This window comes from Tupaia chinensis, unplaced genomic scaffold, assembly GCF_000334495.1.
Source record: "Tupaia chinensis unplaced genomic scaffold, TupChi_1.0 Scaffold000607_1, whole genome shotgun sequence".
Classification (NCBI taxonomy): domain Eukaryota; kingdom Metazoa; phylum Chordata; class Mammalia; order Scandentia; family Tupaiidae; genus Tupaia; species Tupaia belangeri.
Genome location: NW_006160126.1, coordinates 207,925 through 223,797, shown reverse-complemented (window position 1 = coordinate 223,797; position 15,873 = coordinate 207,925). Strand labels below are relative to the sequence as shown.

Here is a 15,873-nt window from a genome sequence, read left to right as displayed (position 1 = left end):
GTCGCAATCATTACATTACACTACAGCACTGATGATTAAAAAAATTATATAAGACCAGCTCTAAGAACCCACATAGGTTTTTGCCAGGGAGAAGCCTTACGTCTTTAGCCATGAATTGCTGTTGCCAGGAGCACTGGAGCGCCGCGCCTCGCTCCTTGCTGTGAAATGCGCTCACAGCGTGACAAGCTGAGGTTATGTCTTTGAACACCACGATGGCAGTTTGGCGTCCACAAACGGCGACTGACTGAATTGGGCCAAATGCGGACAACCTTCGGGTCACTGACTCGAGGTCCTCGGACGGTTCCATGTTCTTTTTCACCCATCTAACAAGAGAGCAAATGGAGAATGCTATTACTAGGAAACATAATCCTAGTTTGTTTGTTTGTTTTTTCTTTCACAATAAAATACGATGGAAAACTTGGATCATTTCATTGGAAAGCAATGCTGCATATCAGCAAGTGATTTCCTTATTTGCTCTCTCGTCCTCATTCTTGTTTAACATGGGGTTTTATAAAAGGCATACACCTTGGGGCCAGCAGGTGGCGTGGTGGTTAAGGGTGCTGGACTCTCACATGGCCAACTGCGGTTCGAGTCTCTGACCTGGCGGCTTGCTTTCTCACTTTCCCTCTCACCCTATTGCTCTCTGGTCAAATTAAAATAAATAAACACATAAATAAAGTTAGATAAAATAATTCTTAAATAAAAATTAAAAGGCATGCCTTCAAGTGACCTTAAGTGTCCTTATGACATCCTTTTCTGATTAATGCCATTTATATCACTTGGCAAAGTATCAGTTAAGAGTAAATCCAAGGCCCACAAAAATAGTGTGGAATAGTTTACTTTTTTAAATACTGTTCTTTATGACTTTTCCTTCAGTCATCAGCTTCCAGGAAGCCAATTTCCCACACATCTAACTTCTTAGTTCTTACTAATTGATTGCAAGTGGGACATATACACTTGCCAGAGAGACAAGGAAGCAACCCCCTTGGGGGCCGGTCAGACTCCAATCCTTTCTCTTCCATCTCTCCCTCTTGTCGAGATTTTGGGCACATACAGGTACCTACCTGTTAATGTTTCTCAAGCTGCTGGGCCTAGGACTCAAGCCACACCATCACGTGGGATCTGGTTTCCTCAACCTCTCAGACATGGAGCCAGCCTGAGTTCCTAATTTTTTTATTTTGGTATTCCCAATCAAAATGATGAGTCGTATAGAAAATGTACATGTAGCAATACCCATTGGCTCAGCTGTCCTGATAGAGCCAGTAGGGCCCAGTCCTGGGGCCATATGGGAGGTCTTGGGTTTAGATAATGTGTCAACCTGAATAGGACGCCTTTCCATGGACATGCCTGTGTTCCTAGCTGGCTGGAAGTTCGGGTGATGATTGTGATGTGGTGAAACCCTGTCAAGGCTACCTGCATCTGTCTTGTCTCTCTCCGTAAGTAAAATAAACTTTAAAAAGAAAAAGAACCATCAGTGTTTTGGGGGTTTTTTGGAGAGGTTTTTGCTATAGGGCACGTGTGCTCACCAGACAGACAGAGAGACAGAAAGCGAGAAATCACCCCCCAGGGGGGATGGCCACGCCGCAATCCCTTCTCCTCCATTCTCCTCTCGGGATCTTGGGCACACGCGCCCGGTGTGAGTTTAAGCCTCTGGGTCCGGGACACGAACCGCTATGTGGAAGTCCAACTATTTGGAAGTCCACCAACTATGTGGAAGTCCAGCAACATAGCCATTATTGCTAACTGCTGGTCCCAAACCATCAGTGTTTTTGAGCACTTAATGCTTAATGCTCATCATTGTATTATCTCATTCTCAAATCACCAAAGATTAAACATCGAAGTAGAGAAGAAACTGCACAGGAGAGCTTGTAGTCTGAACCTATCAGGTGAATTATTTGCTAAAACAAGGTCATGCTGCAGTCCCTTTTCCATCTCCTTTCAGGACTTTGGGCACACATGCACACACATGTGGTGTGTTTTTCAGGCTGCGGGGTCTGAGACTTGAGCCATGTGGTCAGCCATGTGGAATGTAGCTCCTTAATCACCAGGCCATCAGTTGGTTCAAAAATATATGAATTTTTAGCAGAGAAACAATGTCAAAAGGACAGCCAAGTAGAAAATTTGAAACTGAAAATGAAAATTTTACTGGAGGGATTCACTAGCATACTCTACAAGACAAAGCAATCAATGAACCTAGAAGGTAAATCAATAGAAATTAATGTCAAGAATAGAGAAAAGGAAATACCGGGGGCTGGGGGGAGTAATTTAAACAGAATGGCATCAACAAGAGGGCAAAACAGGAAGTTCCAGGTCTTTGTTCGCCATGGAAACATCAAATAAAACAACTACAGGCTGACTAGAATAAATGAGTTTTGGAAAACAATCAGAAAGTTACATTGAAAATAGTAGAACATTCTATGGGCCAGAGTGTTTTATTCACTTTGCCTTATACACTCCTGTGTGTGTGTGTGTGTGTGTGTGTGTGTGTGTGCGTGCGTGTGTGCGGTGCAATTAAAAAGCGTGAACCTAATCCTCAGTTATCTCCCTTGTGACAGAAGAACAAGAGCAAAACTTGTTTGCAACAGTCTGGCCTGAGGGCTGCCGCAGGGACCGGTTTTCTGTCTTGCCTGACTTAGAGTCCAGATAGGAAACTGTTCTTTTGATTTCAGGCTGGAAGTCACAGAAGGCAGCAGAGGAAAATGCAAGACATGAAAACTACACAGGGATTACAGACCCTGAGAGCAAGAGGTTACAGACAAAGGAATACAATAGAACATCTAATGTTCTGAGAAGAAATTGGAGTGACATTCTTTGGAAAATTAAGACATTAAAAAAGCAGGTGGGAAGGAGGTTAGGAAGCACCTATACATTCCCTGATAAGAAACATGCTCAGGAACCAGCAGTTGGCGTAATGGCTATGTTGCTGGACTTCCATGTAGTTGACCGTTGTCCGAGTCCCAGACCCAGTGGCTTAAACTCATGCCAGGCGCATGTGCGTGTGGGCCCAAGATCCCAAGAAGAGAATGGAGGAGAAGGGATTGTGGTGTGGCCATTCTCCAGGGGGCGGGGCGGGGGGTGTGGTTTCTTGCCTTTTGTTTTCTCGGTCTTCCTGGCAAGACCAAATATCCTATAGCAAAAGCCCCTCAAACAAAAAGAAAAAAAAAAAAAAAAGAAACATGCCCAGAAAAAAATGGAGAAGATGTGGGCTAATCCCACTAATCCCAAGGCTCATGGTCCTACAGATTAGTGAGAGTCTTACATCTTACACACCAGTCTTCAAAGACTGATAAGGTGACTTTTTTTTTCAAATGCTCAGTTTTCAACAAAAGATCTTAAGGCATACAAAGAAACAGGGAGAGATGGTCCATTCAAAGGAACAACTTGAATCTTCAGAGATAGTCCACAAAATACACAGGCATGGGGAGCTTACTAGACAAAGAATTTAGAACAGCTGTCTTAATTAAGCTAAAGAGCTAAACACACACACACACACACACACACACACACACAGATAAAGGATTAAAAGAAATCGGGAAGATGATGTATGAACAAAATGAGAATGCTGACAAAGAGAAATTATTTTCTTAAATCTTAAACTAAAAAATGTAATACCTGGTTTGAAATTTTTACTAGAGGGATTCAGCAGCCGATTCAAACAGACAAACAAAAATCAGCAAACCTGAGAACATCATTTGAAAGTATTGACTTTAAAGACCAAAAGGAGATGGGGCAGCGGGTGGTGTTGTGGATAAAGGTGTTGGATCCCCACATAGCTGACTGCAGTTCGAGTCCTGGACCTGGTGGTTTGCTCCCTCATTTCCCCTTTCTTTCTCTCTTTCTCTCTCTCTGGTCAAATTATATATATATATATATCACAAATGGAATTAAATAAATAAATAATTCTTTAAAGAAAAATTAAGAGCAAAAGGAAAAAAAAAAAAAAAGAAGAGGCTAAGGGATTTACAGGACACTATCAAGCAGACCAATATGCACAGAATTGGAGCCTAAAAAGGAAGAAAAAGAAACTGAGACTTGAAAAACTAATGGAGGAAATTTGGAAAATTTGAGGAAACGCATGGGTATACAAATCCAAGAAGCTCAATAATGTCCAAGCACATAAACTCAAAGAGGCCCAGGCCAGGGCATTATAATAAAACTGGCAAAAACAAGAGATAGTGAATCCTTTTTTTTTTTTAAGAGGTTTTTCGCTATAAGGCGTGTGCACTCGCCAGACAGACAGAGACAGAGAGACAGAAAGCGAGAAATCACCCCTCAAGGGGGATGGCCATGCCGCAATCCCTTCTCCATTCTCCTCTCAGGATCTTGGGCACGTGTGCACACGCGCCCAAGCGTGAGTTTTAAGCCGCCGGTCTGGGACGCAATTTGCGGTCAACTAAATGGGAGTCCAGTGGCATAGCCATTACGCTAACTGCTGGTCCCGAGATAGTGAATCTTAAAAGCAGCAGGTGAAATGAGAGCTAAGACAGACAGATCTCACATAGCCAACTATGTAATCTGAGTCCTGGATTCAGTGGTCTGAAAAACCTTCATGCCCAAAATCCCACAAGGAGAAGCGAAGAAGGGATTGTGGCGTGACCTCCCTTATGTGTGTGTATGGGGCAGGGGAAGAGAAAGAGGTGTTTTCTCACTTTCCTTCTCTCTCTCTTTCTCTCTGTTTCTCTCTCATGAGCATGTGAACCCATTAGCAAATTTTTTTAAAGAATTATTTATTTAATTTTATTTATTATTTTTATTTCACCAGAGAAAATTATTTATTTAATTTAATTTATTATTTTTATTTCACCAGAGAGTGTGAAAAAGCAAAGCAAGCTGCTAGGTCCAGGACTTGAACTGCAGTCAGCCATGTGGGAGTCCGTCACCTTAACCATCACTCCACTGCTGCACAGCTCCAGCAATATTTTTTCTTTTCTTTTTTTTTTTTTTTTTTTTTGGGGAGATTTTTACTGTAGGGCGGGGGTGGCTACCAAGAGAGACATAGAGACAGAAAGCAAGAAATCACCCCCCAGGGGGGATGGTCACGCCGCAATCCCTTCTCCTCCATTCTCCTCTTGGGATCTTGGGCACTCACGCACACGCGCCCGGCATGAGTTTTAAGCCACCGGGTCCGGGACACGAACCGCGGTCGACTATGTGGGAGTCCAGCGACATAGCCATTACGCTAACTGCTGGTTCCCTATTTTTTCTTTTCTTTAGAGAGAGATTTTTACTATAGGGCTGTGTGCTTGCTGGAGAGACAGGGAGACAGAAAGCGAGAAATCACCCCCTTGGGGGATGACCACACTGCAATCTCTTCTTCTCCATTCTCCTCTCGGGATCCTGGACCCACACGCACACACACCCCGCATGAATTTTAAGCCATTGGGTCTGAGACTCGAACCGCAGTCAACTACATGGGAGTCCAGCGACATAACCATTATGCCATCTGCTGGTCCCTCACACCCAGCTAATTTTTAAAAATGAAAATAAATAATACAAAAATCAGGAGTATACAGCTATGATCTGAGACAGGGTCTGAAGTTATTAGTGGTACCAAGGTAGCACAGTTAAGAGACAGACATTTATCAACTCAGGGATTATGAGGAAGCAGAAATTGAAGCTCCTATTCAGACAGTTAGCTTATTAACAGATAAGTGTTGAGTATCTTGTGACTCAAGCCTTTAACGTTATGTAGCAAACATAGTTGTATTGGATTCTTTATTAATTCCAAGATCTGATCTACAAGAAACTACTCTGAAAAACAAATGAATAAAATTAAATAAAATAATTCTTTAAAAAAAAAAAGGGGGGGGGGACGACGAAATTCTTTAAAAAAAAAAAGGGGGGGGGAACCAGCAGGTGGCGTGGTGGTTAAGGCACTGGGCACTCCCACATGGCCAACCATGGTTCGAGTCCTAGACCTGGTGGCTTGCTTTCTCACTTTCCCTCTCTTGCTCTCTCTGTGTCTCTCTCTGGTCACATGAAAAGTAAATGAATGAATGAATAAAATTAAATAATTCTTTAAAAAAAAAGAAAGAAAGAAAGAAAGAAAGTACTCTGCATAACTCGGATTTTATTTGGATCTTATTTTAAAACCGAAATTGGCCAGTATCAAGCAGGCTGTGCCATGGTCTGTCCGATGACACAGTTGAGGCTGACCCTCTCCCCCAGCGTCCTCTGCCCTAGGCGCTCTCACAAACTTGTATTCTAGGTAAAAATAAGTCCTTAAATGTTTATACATTGCTTTTTGGGAGAGTTCACAATCTTGGCCTCTTATGGAAACAAATAAGTTTCTTAATTTCCTCTGGAGAGCCCATAAGAAAGAAAATCTTTGTTTTACGGTTACTATCCATCTCAATTGGCTGTTATTAAAGTATCTCCATGTGCCTCCACACAGAGAGATGAAGCTACAAGAAATACTCTTAAGGACACCGTGGCAGAACAAATGGCACCCCTATGTATTAAGACAATTCCTATACAGCCACTTGGCAGAACTAACTCTCCAGTCAGCTTTATGACAATATTAAAGGGGACCAGCAGTTAGCATAATGGCTATGTCACTGGGCTCCCATGTAGTCGACCGCAGTTCAAGTCCCAGACCCGGTGGCTTAAACTCACACCGGGCACGTGTGCGTGCACACCCAAGATCCCGAGAGGAGAATGGAGGAGAAGGGATTGCGGTGCGGCCATCCCCCCTGGGGGGTGATTTCTTGCTTTCTGTCTCTCTGTCTCTTTCTGTCTGTCTGGCGAGCGCACGCGCCCTATAGCAAAAACCTCTCCAAAAAAAGAAAAAAATAAATAAAACGTTATCAAAATTCGAGAACTGTTTTATAACAAACCAGTGCTCTGAATCACAGTTATCCTTGCTGCTGTGGTTTTGAAAAATCAAAAATGCCTTACGCTACCTGCTGACTGAACAAGGAGGAATATGTGCCGTAGTTAATAAATTACGCTATACTTGGATAAATAACCCCAACCAAGTAGAACTAAATGTTCAAGATTTACTAGTGGGGCTGGTAGGTGGTGTGATCGTTAAGGTGTTGGATTCCCATATGACTGACTGTGGTTCGAGTCCCAGACCCAGTGGCTTGCCTTCTCACTTTCTTTCTCTCTCTCCTCCTCTCTCTGGTCAATTTAAAAATAATAATAATAATAATTCAAAAATTAAATAAGCAATTATTTAAAAAATGTTAAAAAAGGATTTACCAGCAAGCTGCTTGATTACATAATCTAAATAAAACCTTCAGCCCAACAAGCATGAGACTTGATTAAACCTTATATGCCCGAAACTAACAACTTCACACGGCTCCCTACTAAGAGAGGTTTTTAAAATTGCTTTATTATTTTTATTTATTTTGCTGTAGGATACATGCACTCAGAGAGAGAGGCAGAGAGAGGTAAAGTGAGAAAGCAAGCTGCCAGGTCTGGGACTCAAACCATGGTCAACCATGTGGGAGTCCAGCACCCCAACCACCATGCCACCTGCTGGCCCCAAAGTAAGAGAGTTTTTACAAAGGATTTTACACTGTGTTGTACTGATTCCAATAATTCTTCGAATCAGGATAATTTGTTATAAATTACTCGCGTTCTGTGTTCACCATTTTCACAATTCAAAACGAAATGTCATGACGATGACGATGTTGCAGAAACAGACTGCCAAGAAACCAGATGCCACGCGGAGAATAGGAGAACTCAGGCTTATTGTGCCGGCAGACCCGGGGAGTTCAGATTCCAGCTCTGGGTGGGGTAAGAGGTTATATCTGTTTTTAACAGAGGAGGTCAGCGTGACGACTGCCCCTCCTCAGCTAGGCTTCAGCAGCGGAGCTATGTCACTTCTCTCCTGTATTGCAGGTGGCCTGGCTGGCCATTTCCTGCCTCAGTGACTTCACCTTCTCTGTCTGCTCCAGTCTAATGGCTTCCTATGAAGGACTGGATAGAACCAGGCAGTGGCCATGCACCTGGGCCCCAAGGAATGGATCACAGCATAACCGTATTGACCAACGGAACGCAAACCAAGCTTCCCACCAGTCAAAAGGTAGAAATGATAAAAAGGCGTAAGACCACAATTTTGCCTTCGCCAACAAAATTTCCATTTTGAAAAAGAATTCCACTGGGGCCAGCAGGTGGCGTGGTGGTTAAGGACACTGGACTCCCCACATGGCTGATCACTGTTCAAGTCCTGGACCTGACAGCTTGCTTTCTCACTCTCCCTCCCTCTCTCTCTCTCTCACACACTCTGTCCCTATCTGGTCAAATTAAAATAAATAAAATGAATAAAGTTAAAAAAAAAAAAAAGAATTCCACGTTGTCTTAGCCCACGCTTTGGGTCAAACGTTTAACTGTGATGTTGTCTGACTTGCTGAAAAGAACGAATAATGACTGGGAAGAGGGAGAAGAAAATCAATGATAATGTGCCTACAGTTAGAGCAATCATTTTCTTTCTTTCCTTCCCTCTTTCTTTCTTCCTTCCTTCTTTCTTTCTCTTTCTTCCTTTCTTCCTTTTCTTTTCCTCTTTCTTCTTTCTTTCTCTCTTTCTTTCTCTCTCTTTCTTTTCTTTCTTTCTTTCTTTCTTTCTTTCTTTCTTTCTTTCTTTCTTTCTTTCTTTCTCCCTCCCTTCCCTCCCTCTCTCTTTCTTTCTTTCTTTCTTTCTTCCTTTTTTTTCTTTCTCTTTCTTTTTTTTCTCTCTCTTTCTTTCTCTCTTCTTTTTCTTTCTCTTCTTTTTCTTTCTTCCTTTCTCTTTCTTTCTTTCTTTTTTCTTTCTTTCTTTTTCTTCTTATTTTTTCCTCTTTCTTCTTTCTGGGTCTTACTGTGTTATAACAGCCCTGCTTCAGCCCCCAAGTAGCTGGGACTACCGTGTATGCTACCAAGGCCGACTCTGGGGAGACAGAGTAAATAACAGAAGGGAAAGGGAGAAGGACTATGAAACCAGTCAACCCACTTTAACTTCATGGAAGTCACATTTTTCTCTGCCCTCTGTCCCTCCTGCCAAAAGTAGCACTGTGACCCGAAGGCATGCAAAGAAAGAACTATGGTCAAGGCTGGCAATCACTTGCCTTGCAACCAGAATGCACCACCCAGACCCTCTTCAAAATTCCTCCCTCCCACCTGGCTCTTGGAGCCAGGAAGGTTGTTATCTTCCCACTTGGCATCCTGATATGCACACAGAAATTCACCACCTGGGATGGGCCACTCGGGCAGTATCCTGGGTCCCCCTGGAGCAATAAAGTAATCTGGGAGGCTCATGCAAATGTAGATCCTCATTCCTTCAAAAACAGCCCTGGGCCTGTGAGATTAGGTCATTGGAGTCCCCACCACAAGCAGGGAAAAGCCCAGGAGTTACAAACAAACAAACAAAAACCAGATTCTAGAACAGACTTCCCCTCCTAAAAATTCATTGCTAACTCTTAGAGTAAATGGAACACCTAACCCCATCCTTCTCTGGCAGCTTCCCATGTGCATCCCTTTTAGACATAGGCATGTATTTATTTTCTATTGAAACCTTTACTTTTCTACGAAAAATTCTCTTTTTCTACTTCACATTGCTTGAGGTTCTTCACTCTGCATCTCAGGACAGGTCTCTAATCTTAAAGATCAGGACCAAAAGAACCTAGGATTTTATGTCAGGTAACTCAACACCCCCATCCACCAACAGCACTCCCTAGTCATTCCCTGCAAGCTCTGAGCAAGCACTAAACTTGTCAACTCGAAGGCATTTCTCCTCAATGTGAGAGCCAGTCTTTCTGCAAGCGGCTTCTCCCTTCTCACACAAGGTCAGCTTCTCAGGGATTAAAGGAGCCTGAACAAAAATGAGAAGCCTGGATAAAGCTCCTCTGATCCAGATAAGAACCCTTTACTGGGCCAGGAGGTAGAGTGGTGAAGGTGCTGGACTCCCATATGTTCAACCACAGTTCCAGTCCCAGACCTGGTAGCTTGCTTTCTCACTTTCCCTCTCTCTGTCTCTCTCTCTCTCTCTCACTAGTCAAATTAAAGAATAATAATGGTAATATTAATTAATTAATTTTTTAAAAAGCCTTTACCTCAGTTCTTCATTGGCAACCCATTTTTAGAAACCGCTCCCTGCTTGGGGCTCTGTTTATCTGCTTGGTATCCCACTCTGTGTCCAAATTTCTAATTCTTTACGAGTGACAAACGAGAACCCATATCTTGTTGTGGGTACTAGGCCTAACCACCTCTGCACCCCAATTTCCTGTGTCATTACTATGCCCAGCTGTTTTTTTTTTTTTTTTCTTTTCCCTTTCCCTTTCAAAAGGTGTGTTTGCTCGCCAGAGAGAGACAGTGAGAGAGAAAGTGAGAAATTACTCCCCAGGGGATGGCCACGCCATAATCCCTTCTCCTCCACTCTCCTCCAGGGATTTTGGGCATGCACACACACACACCTGGTGTGAGTTTCAAGCCACCGAGTCTGGGACTCAAACCGCAGTTGGCCATATGGGAGTCCAGCATCTTACACGACACCACCTGCTGGCCCTGCCCAGCTCTTTTTTAACAAGGTCTTGCCCTGTTGCCCAGGCTGACCTCAAACTTGTGGTCCTTCTGCCTCAGCCTCCCAAGTCACTGCGATTGCAGGCGCACACCACTGAATCTGGGCCTTCAGTAGGACCAGGAATTAACTTGGGCCTCCCATGCGGCCCAGCCCGAGGAGCGCAGCATCTTAGCAGTGTCTGCCCCCTCAGCTGGGCCTTGTTTACACTAGTGATTTCCAGAGTGAGCCCATTTTTCTTAGTCTAAGCAAAAATATCTCTACTTCTTTACTTAAGCTCCTTTACAATTAAATAATGCTGAGTTTTCAGGATGGATTAGGGCTCTCCAGAGAAACAGAACCAATAGGCTTGATATATCTGTGAATATATTCATACCATAGATACACTCACACACAAAAAACACATATATTAATATATTCACACCATAGATACACACAGACACACAACACACATATTAATATATTCATACTGTAGATACACTCACACACGTACAACACATATATGAACATATTCATACCCATAGATACACACAAAACACATATATGAACATATTCATGCCATAGATACACACAGACACACAACACACATATTAATATATTCATACTATAGATACACTCACACACATACAACACATATATGAACATATTCATACCCATAGATACACACAAAACACATATATGAACATATTCATGCCATAGATACACACACACAACACACATATTAATATATTCATACTATAGATACACTCACACACGTACAACACATATATGAACATATTCATACCCATAGATACACACAAAACACATATATGAACATATTAATGCCATAGATACACACAGACACACAACACACATATTAATATATTCATACTATAGATACACTCACACACGTACAACACATATATGAACATATTCATACCCATAGATACACACACACAAAACACATATATTAACATATTCATACCCATAGATACACACACAACCCACACATTTTAATATATTCATACCCATAGATACACACACACACACAATACACCTATTCATACCCGTAGATACACACATACACGCACATAATATTAGTATATTCAGACCTGTAGATACACTCATACACAAACACAACACACATATTAATATATTCATACCATAGATACACACACATATACACACAACACAAATATTAATGATTCATACCCATAGATACACACATGCAAACACATAACACAAATATTAATATATTCACACCCGTAGATACACACACAAAATGCATATTAGTATATTCATACCTGTAGATACGCACACACAAACATACAACACACATATTCATATATTCATACCCATAGATACACACAAACACACACTACGATCTTCAGAAAGTTTATGGAAATGTATATTATTAAAAACTATACAAGAATTTCACAATTTTTGTAGCAAAATAAACTGGTACTTTCACCCCACTTATATCTCTATCTATCTATATGTATGTATGTATAAGAGAGTTGTTGAGGCCAACGAGTCTGACGTTGTAGGGCTGGCTGACAGGCTAGAAATTCCTGCAGGAGTCAGTGTTGAGGTCTTGAGTTCGAAGGCAGTTTGGAGGCAGTGCTTTCCCTTGAGGGGACCTCGGTCTTTTCTTCTAAGGCCTTCTCTGATTAGGTAAGGCCTGTGCATGTTACGGAGAGTCCTCTGCTTTACTCAAAGTCAGCCGATGTAAATGTTAATCTCATCAGACAAATACCTTCACGGCAACATCTAGATCAGTGTTTGACCAAACAACGAGGTTGATACATAAGATTGACCAGGTGGAACATCCATTGTGAGGTTGACTCTGGCTTGCAAATAAACCCAGGGGCCTTGGGGCCCTGACGAGACATATCGATGCTGGTGAGTCCACAGCAGACAAGAAACGCAACTTGCTCTAGTGTGGCTCCAGTCCTTACTCCGCCATTGTTAGCTGAATAGCGTGAAAAGCATCTGTCTCTCCTGGACTCGAAACCCACCGTGGACTCAAAACATCAGCCTATAAGGGCCTTCACAATGCATGGGCTACTCTACAGTGCAGACTTGGGTTTGTACATGCTGATGTCTTGATATTTAAGTGCCAGATGTAAACCATGCCAATTGTCTCACAAGGAACAGTGGACTCCATCTAGAGCTTTTATTTATTTATTTATTTATTTGTTTGTTTATTTATTTATTTATTTATTTATTGGAGAGGTTTTTGCTACAGGACGTGTGTGCTTGCCAGAAAGACAGAGAGAGACAGAGAGACAGAAAGCGAAAAATCACCCACCCCCAGGAGGGATGGCCACACCTCAATCCCTTCTCCTCCATTCTCCTCTCAGGATCTTGGGCACGCACGCACACACACCCGGTGTGAGTTTAAGCCACTGGGGCCAGGACTCGAACTGCAGTCAACTACATAGGAGTCTAACAACATAGCCGTTATGCCAACTGCTGGTCCTGAGCATTTATTTATTTATTTATGAGAGATTTTTGCTATAGGGCACTCGCCAGAGAGAGACAGAAGTGCCACGTTGCAATCCCTTCTCCTCCATTCTCCTCTCAGGCATGCATGCACATACGTCCAGTATAAGTTTTAAGCTGCCAGGTCTGGGACTTGAACTGCAGTCAACTATGTAGGAGTCCAGTGACGTAATCATTACGCCATCTGCTGATCCCTGCCTAGAGCTTTTATATCCCTAAGGACTCACAGGTCTAGGCTGGAGGAACAAGCCACAGAAGGGAAGGCTTAGAATCCTTTCATTTGCCTACAATGATCAATTTTATTTTTAATGTATTCGTGGCATTAGTTTGCAGCAGAGACCATTAAAGGTTTTTCTTGAAAACCTAATCAGTGTCCAAGTGAAGAGCTTAGATCAGGGGTGGGGGAGGAATGAACATATATTTTACACTACAGCAGAGTAGGTACAGTGATAGATGGGTGTTGCTATAGAGGAGTGATTGCCTGTTGGGAACCGATCCCAAGAAATAATGCAAGGCAAGCCATACTCTGGTAGAACATGTTTGCAGTGTGAGGCCAGAGGGTGGAGCAGTGGCAGAAAACCAACACTCTGTGAGGCCCACCCACATAGGAAGGTGGGCACATGTCCAGAGACCTCCCTGAGTATATGGGGCACACGCATGGCCATGGTCTAGGGCTGGCTGAGGCTGGGGGAGGATCGCAGAGTGGGGATCCTGCCGGGGGTGCTCTCTCCCATTCACTTATGGAAGAAAGAAAGAAACTTTAAAAATACATATATTTGTGGGCCCAGCAAGTGGCATAGTGGTTAAGATGCTGGACTCCCACATGGCCAATCACGGTTCGAGTCCTGGACCTGGTGGCTTGGTTTCCCAGTTTCTCTCTCTCTTTCTTGTCTTTCTCTGGTCAAATTGAAAAAATAATAACAATAAATAAATAAAATTAAGTTAATATATATATGTATATATTTGTAAGTTATTTCAGACAAATTATTTGTATTGAGACTTAATTGCAAATGTCTATGGCAGAGAGGGGGCACAATAAAACCTCTTCCCTAGTAACCCCTGTCTCCAGTTGTTAACATATTGATTCAATTAAAAAAACACACTTCAATTCTCAATTGAAGTCCTTGCCTGGAACAGAACATACAACGCCCTCCTGTTGAAGTCCTGCTTTGTCATATTTCTAAAAGAAAAAAAGAAATGAAGCTCTAGAGCCCACATGAAGATGACATATTGCGCCAATAAATACAGTTTACAAGTAATGATAATGTACATGCAATATCCTGTAGAGATTTACAGTATTATAAAACAGGAGGTTGGTATCCTGCCAAGGTCTCCAACAGGGACATCACCATCTGCAGCTCTAGACGCCCAGAAAACCTGTTTACCGACACAGTCCCAGGACTCCTGGCTTTAGTGCTTGCTGATTTATTTAGATAACACAGAACTGAACAAACTTTGCCATTTTCTGTGGCCTTGAGCTTGCTATTACCATGTGAGAGCGGACTTACCCTGAATGTTCTAGGAGAGAATCACACTGTAAGCTTCACAGACTTTTACCTATGCAGGTTCAAGATTGGTATTCATAGTGGCTCAATCTAATATGTACAAATACTGTACTCCACATTCAAGGGGTACTTTATACTTGGTAAAACTCAGTTTTGCAATCATTTTTCCACCAAGATGAGGTATTATCATTTTACCGCACCACTTCACAGGTGCCCCAGGGCACGAGTTAGTAGTGTTATCAGTAGAGTTTAGACAAGTCAAAAACGATTCTTGCTACTGCCTTCAATAACAGCCATGGCTATTGTTGTCCTGGCTAACAAAAAGATGCTCTGCAGAGCCTCAGTGAAGCCACAAAGGATTCAGAATGAACACGGTTATCAAGTGATTAGTTTACCATATGCCAAGTGATAGGCCAGGGCAGAACAAGACCCGTTCATTCAGCAGGTCTTTCTGAAATATGGAGTTCACTGCGGATTGATTGAAGAAAGCTTCCAATTACCCAACTGTTCCTGTGTCCACACTCTTTACAATGGGACTTTGCAGCTCCTCCCACTGAGGAGAACCCTATTTCCCAACCTCTTGAACCCCTAGCCAATACCTCGTGCTCTGTCCTCCTTCCACTTTGAAATGACACCACCTCCAGGAGGTCTTTGGCACTCTTATTTCTGTTTGAGCATTTGCTTCCCAGGGACCCCAGTCTGTAACTCTGGGAATACAAAAATTCCTAAGAGTTTCAAACATGTTTTCCTTTTCTTTTTTTTTTAATTGACCAAGGGCATAAAGACTTGTCTGAGAGAGACCAGAGATTGAAATGAAGCATGATCACACCACAAACCTTTCTTGTCCATTTTTCTATCCTGTTGGGATGTAGGCCCACACGCCATGTGCCCGATGTGCTTTTCAAGCTGTTAGGCCCAGGATTAGAACTGCCCTGCTGGCCATGTGGAGTCAGTTTCCCCTATGTGGCTGGTTCAATAGTCCCTGCTTTTAAAGAAAGCCTATGAATGCTTGTAAAAAAGGCAATACTTTTAAAAATGTGTTGTTTATTGTGTTCTGAGACTTTAGCTGTACAGTATTTTCAGAAACCAAACCAGGATGTAATGTAGGGTATACCACATCGCATGAATACATTGTGGCCTAAACTTGAGATATATCAACTTTTCATGATTATGAAACTTAATTTTTTAAAAAGGCCTCCGAAACATGATAAAATACTCTTACATGATCAGGGTTCATCACTTAAATAACTTCACCCCTTCTCTGGACAAAAATATAGTTTCTTTGCTTTGTCCAGAAAACAACGTGGTTCTAATGACCAGTATACACACATGCACACACACACACACACACACACACACATATATATATATATATATATATACACG

At 42.3% G+C, this 15,873-nt stretch overlaps 1 protein-coding gene across 3 annotated transcripts in view; it reads right to left on the bottom strand.

Annotated features, from left to right (window-relative positions):
• Positions 1–15,873, bottom strand: part of LOC102489568 (uncharacterized protein C6orf201 homolog) — a 43,339-nt gene that overhangs the window by 20,697 nt on the left and 6,769 nt on the right. For 2 of the 3 annotated variants that reach the window (XR_336019.2, XM_006158752.2), the window contains exon 3: positions 101–323. Coding sequence is in view for 2 of the 3 variants with exons in the window: in XM_006158752.2 (XP_006158814.1) it covers positions 101–323 (223 nt within the window). In the remaining variant the exon portion in view is untranslated. Of the gene's footprint in view, position 1; positions 324–15,873 lie in introns of those variants that run through there. The other variant, XM_006158751.3, reaches the window with a different exon arrangement.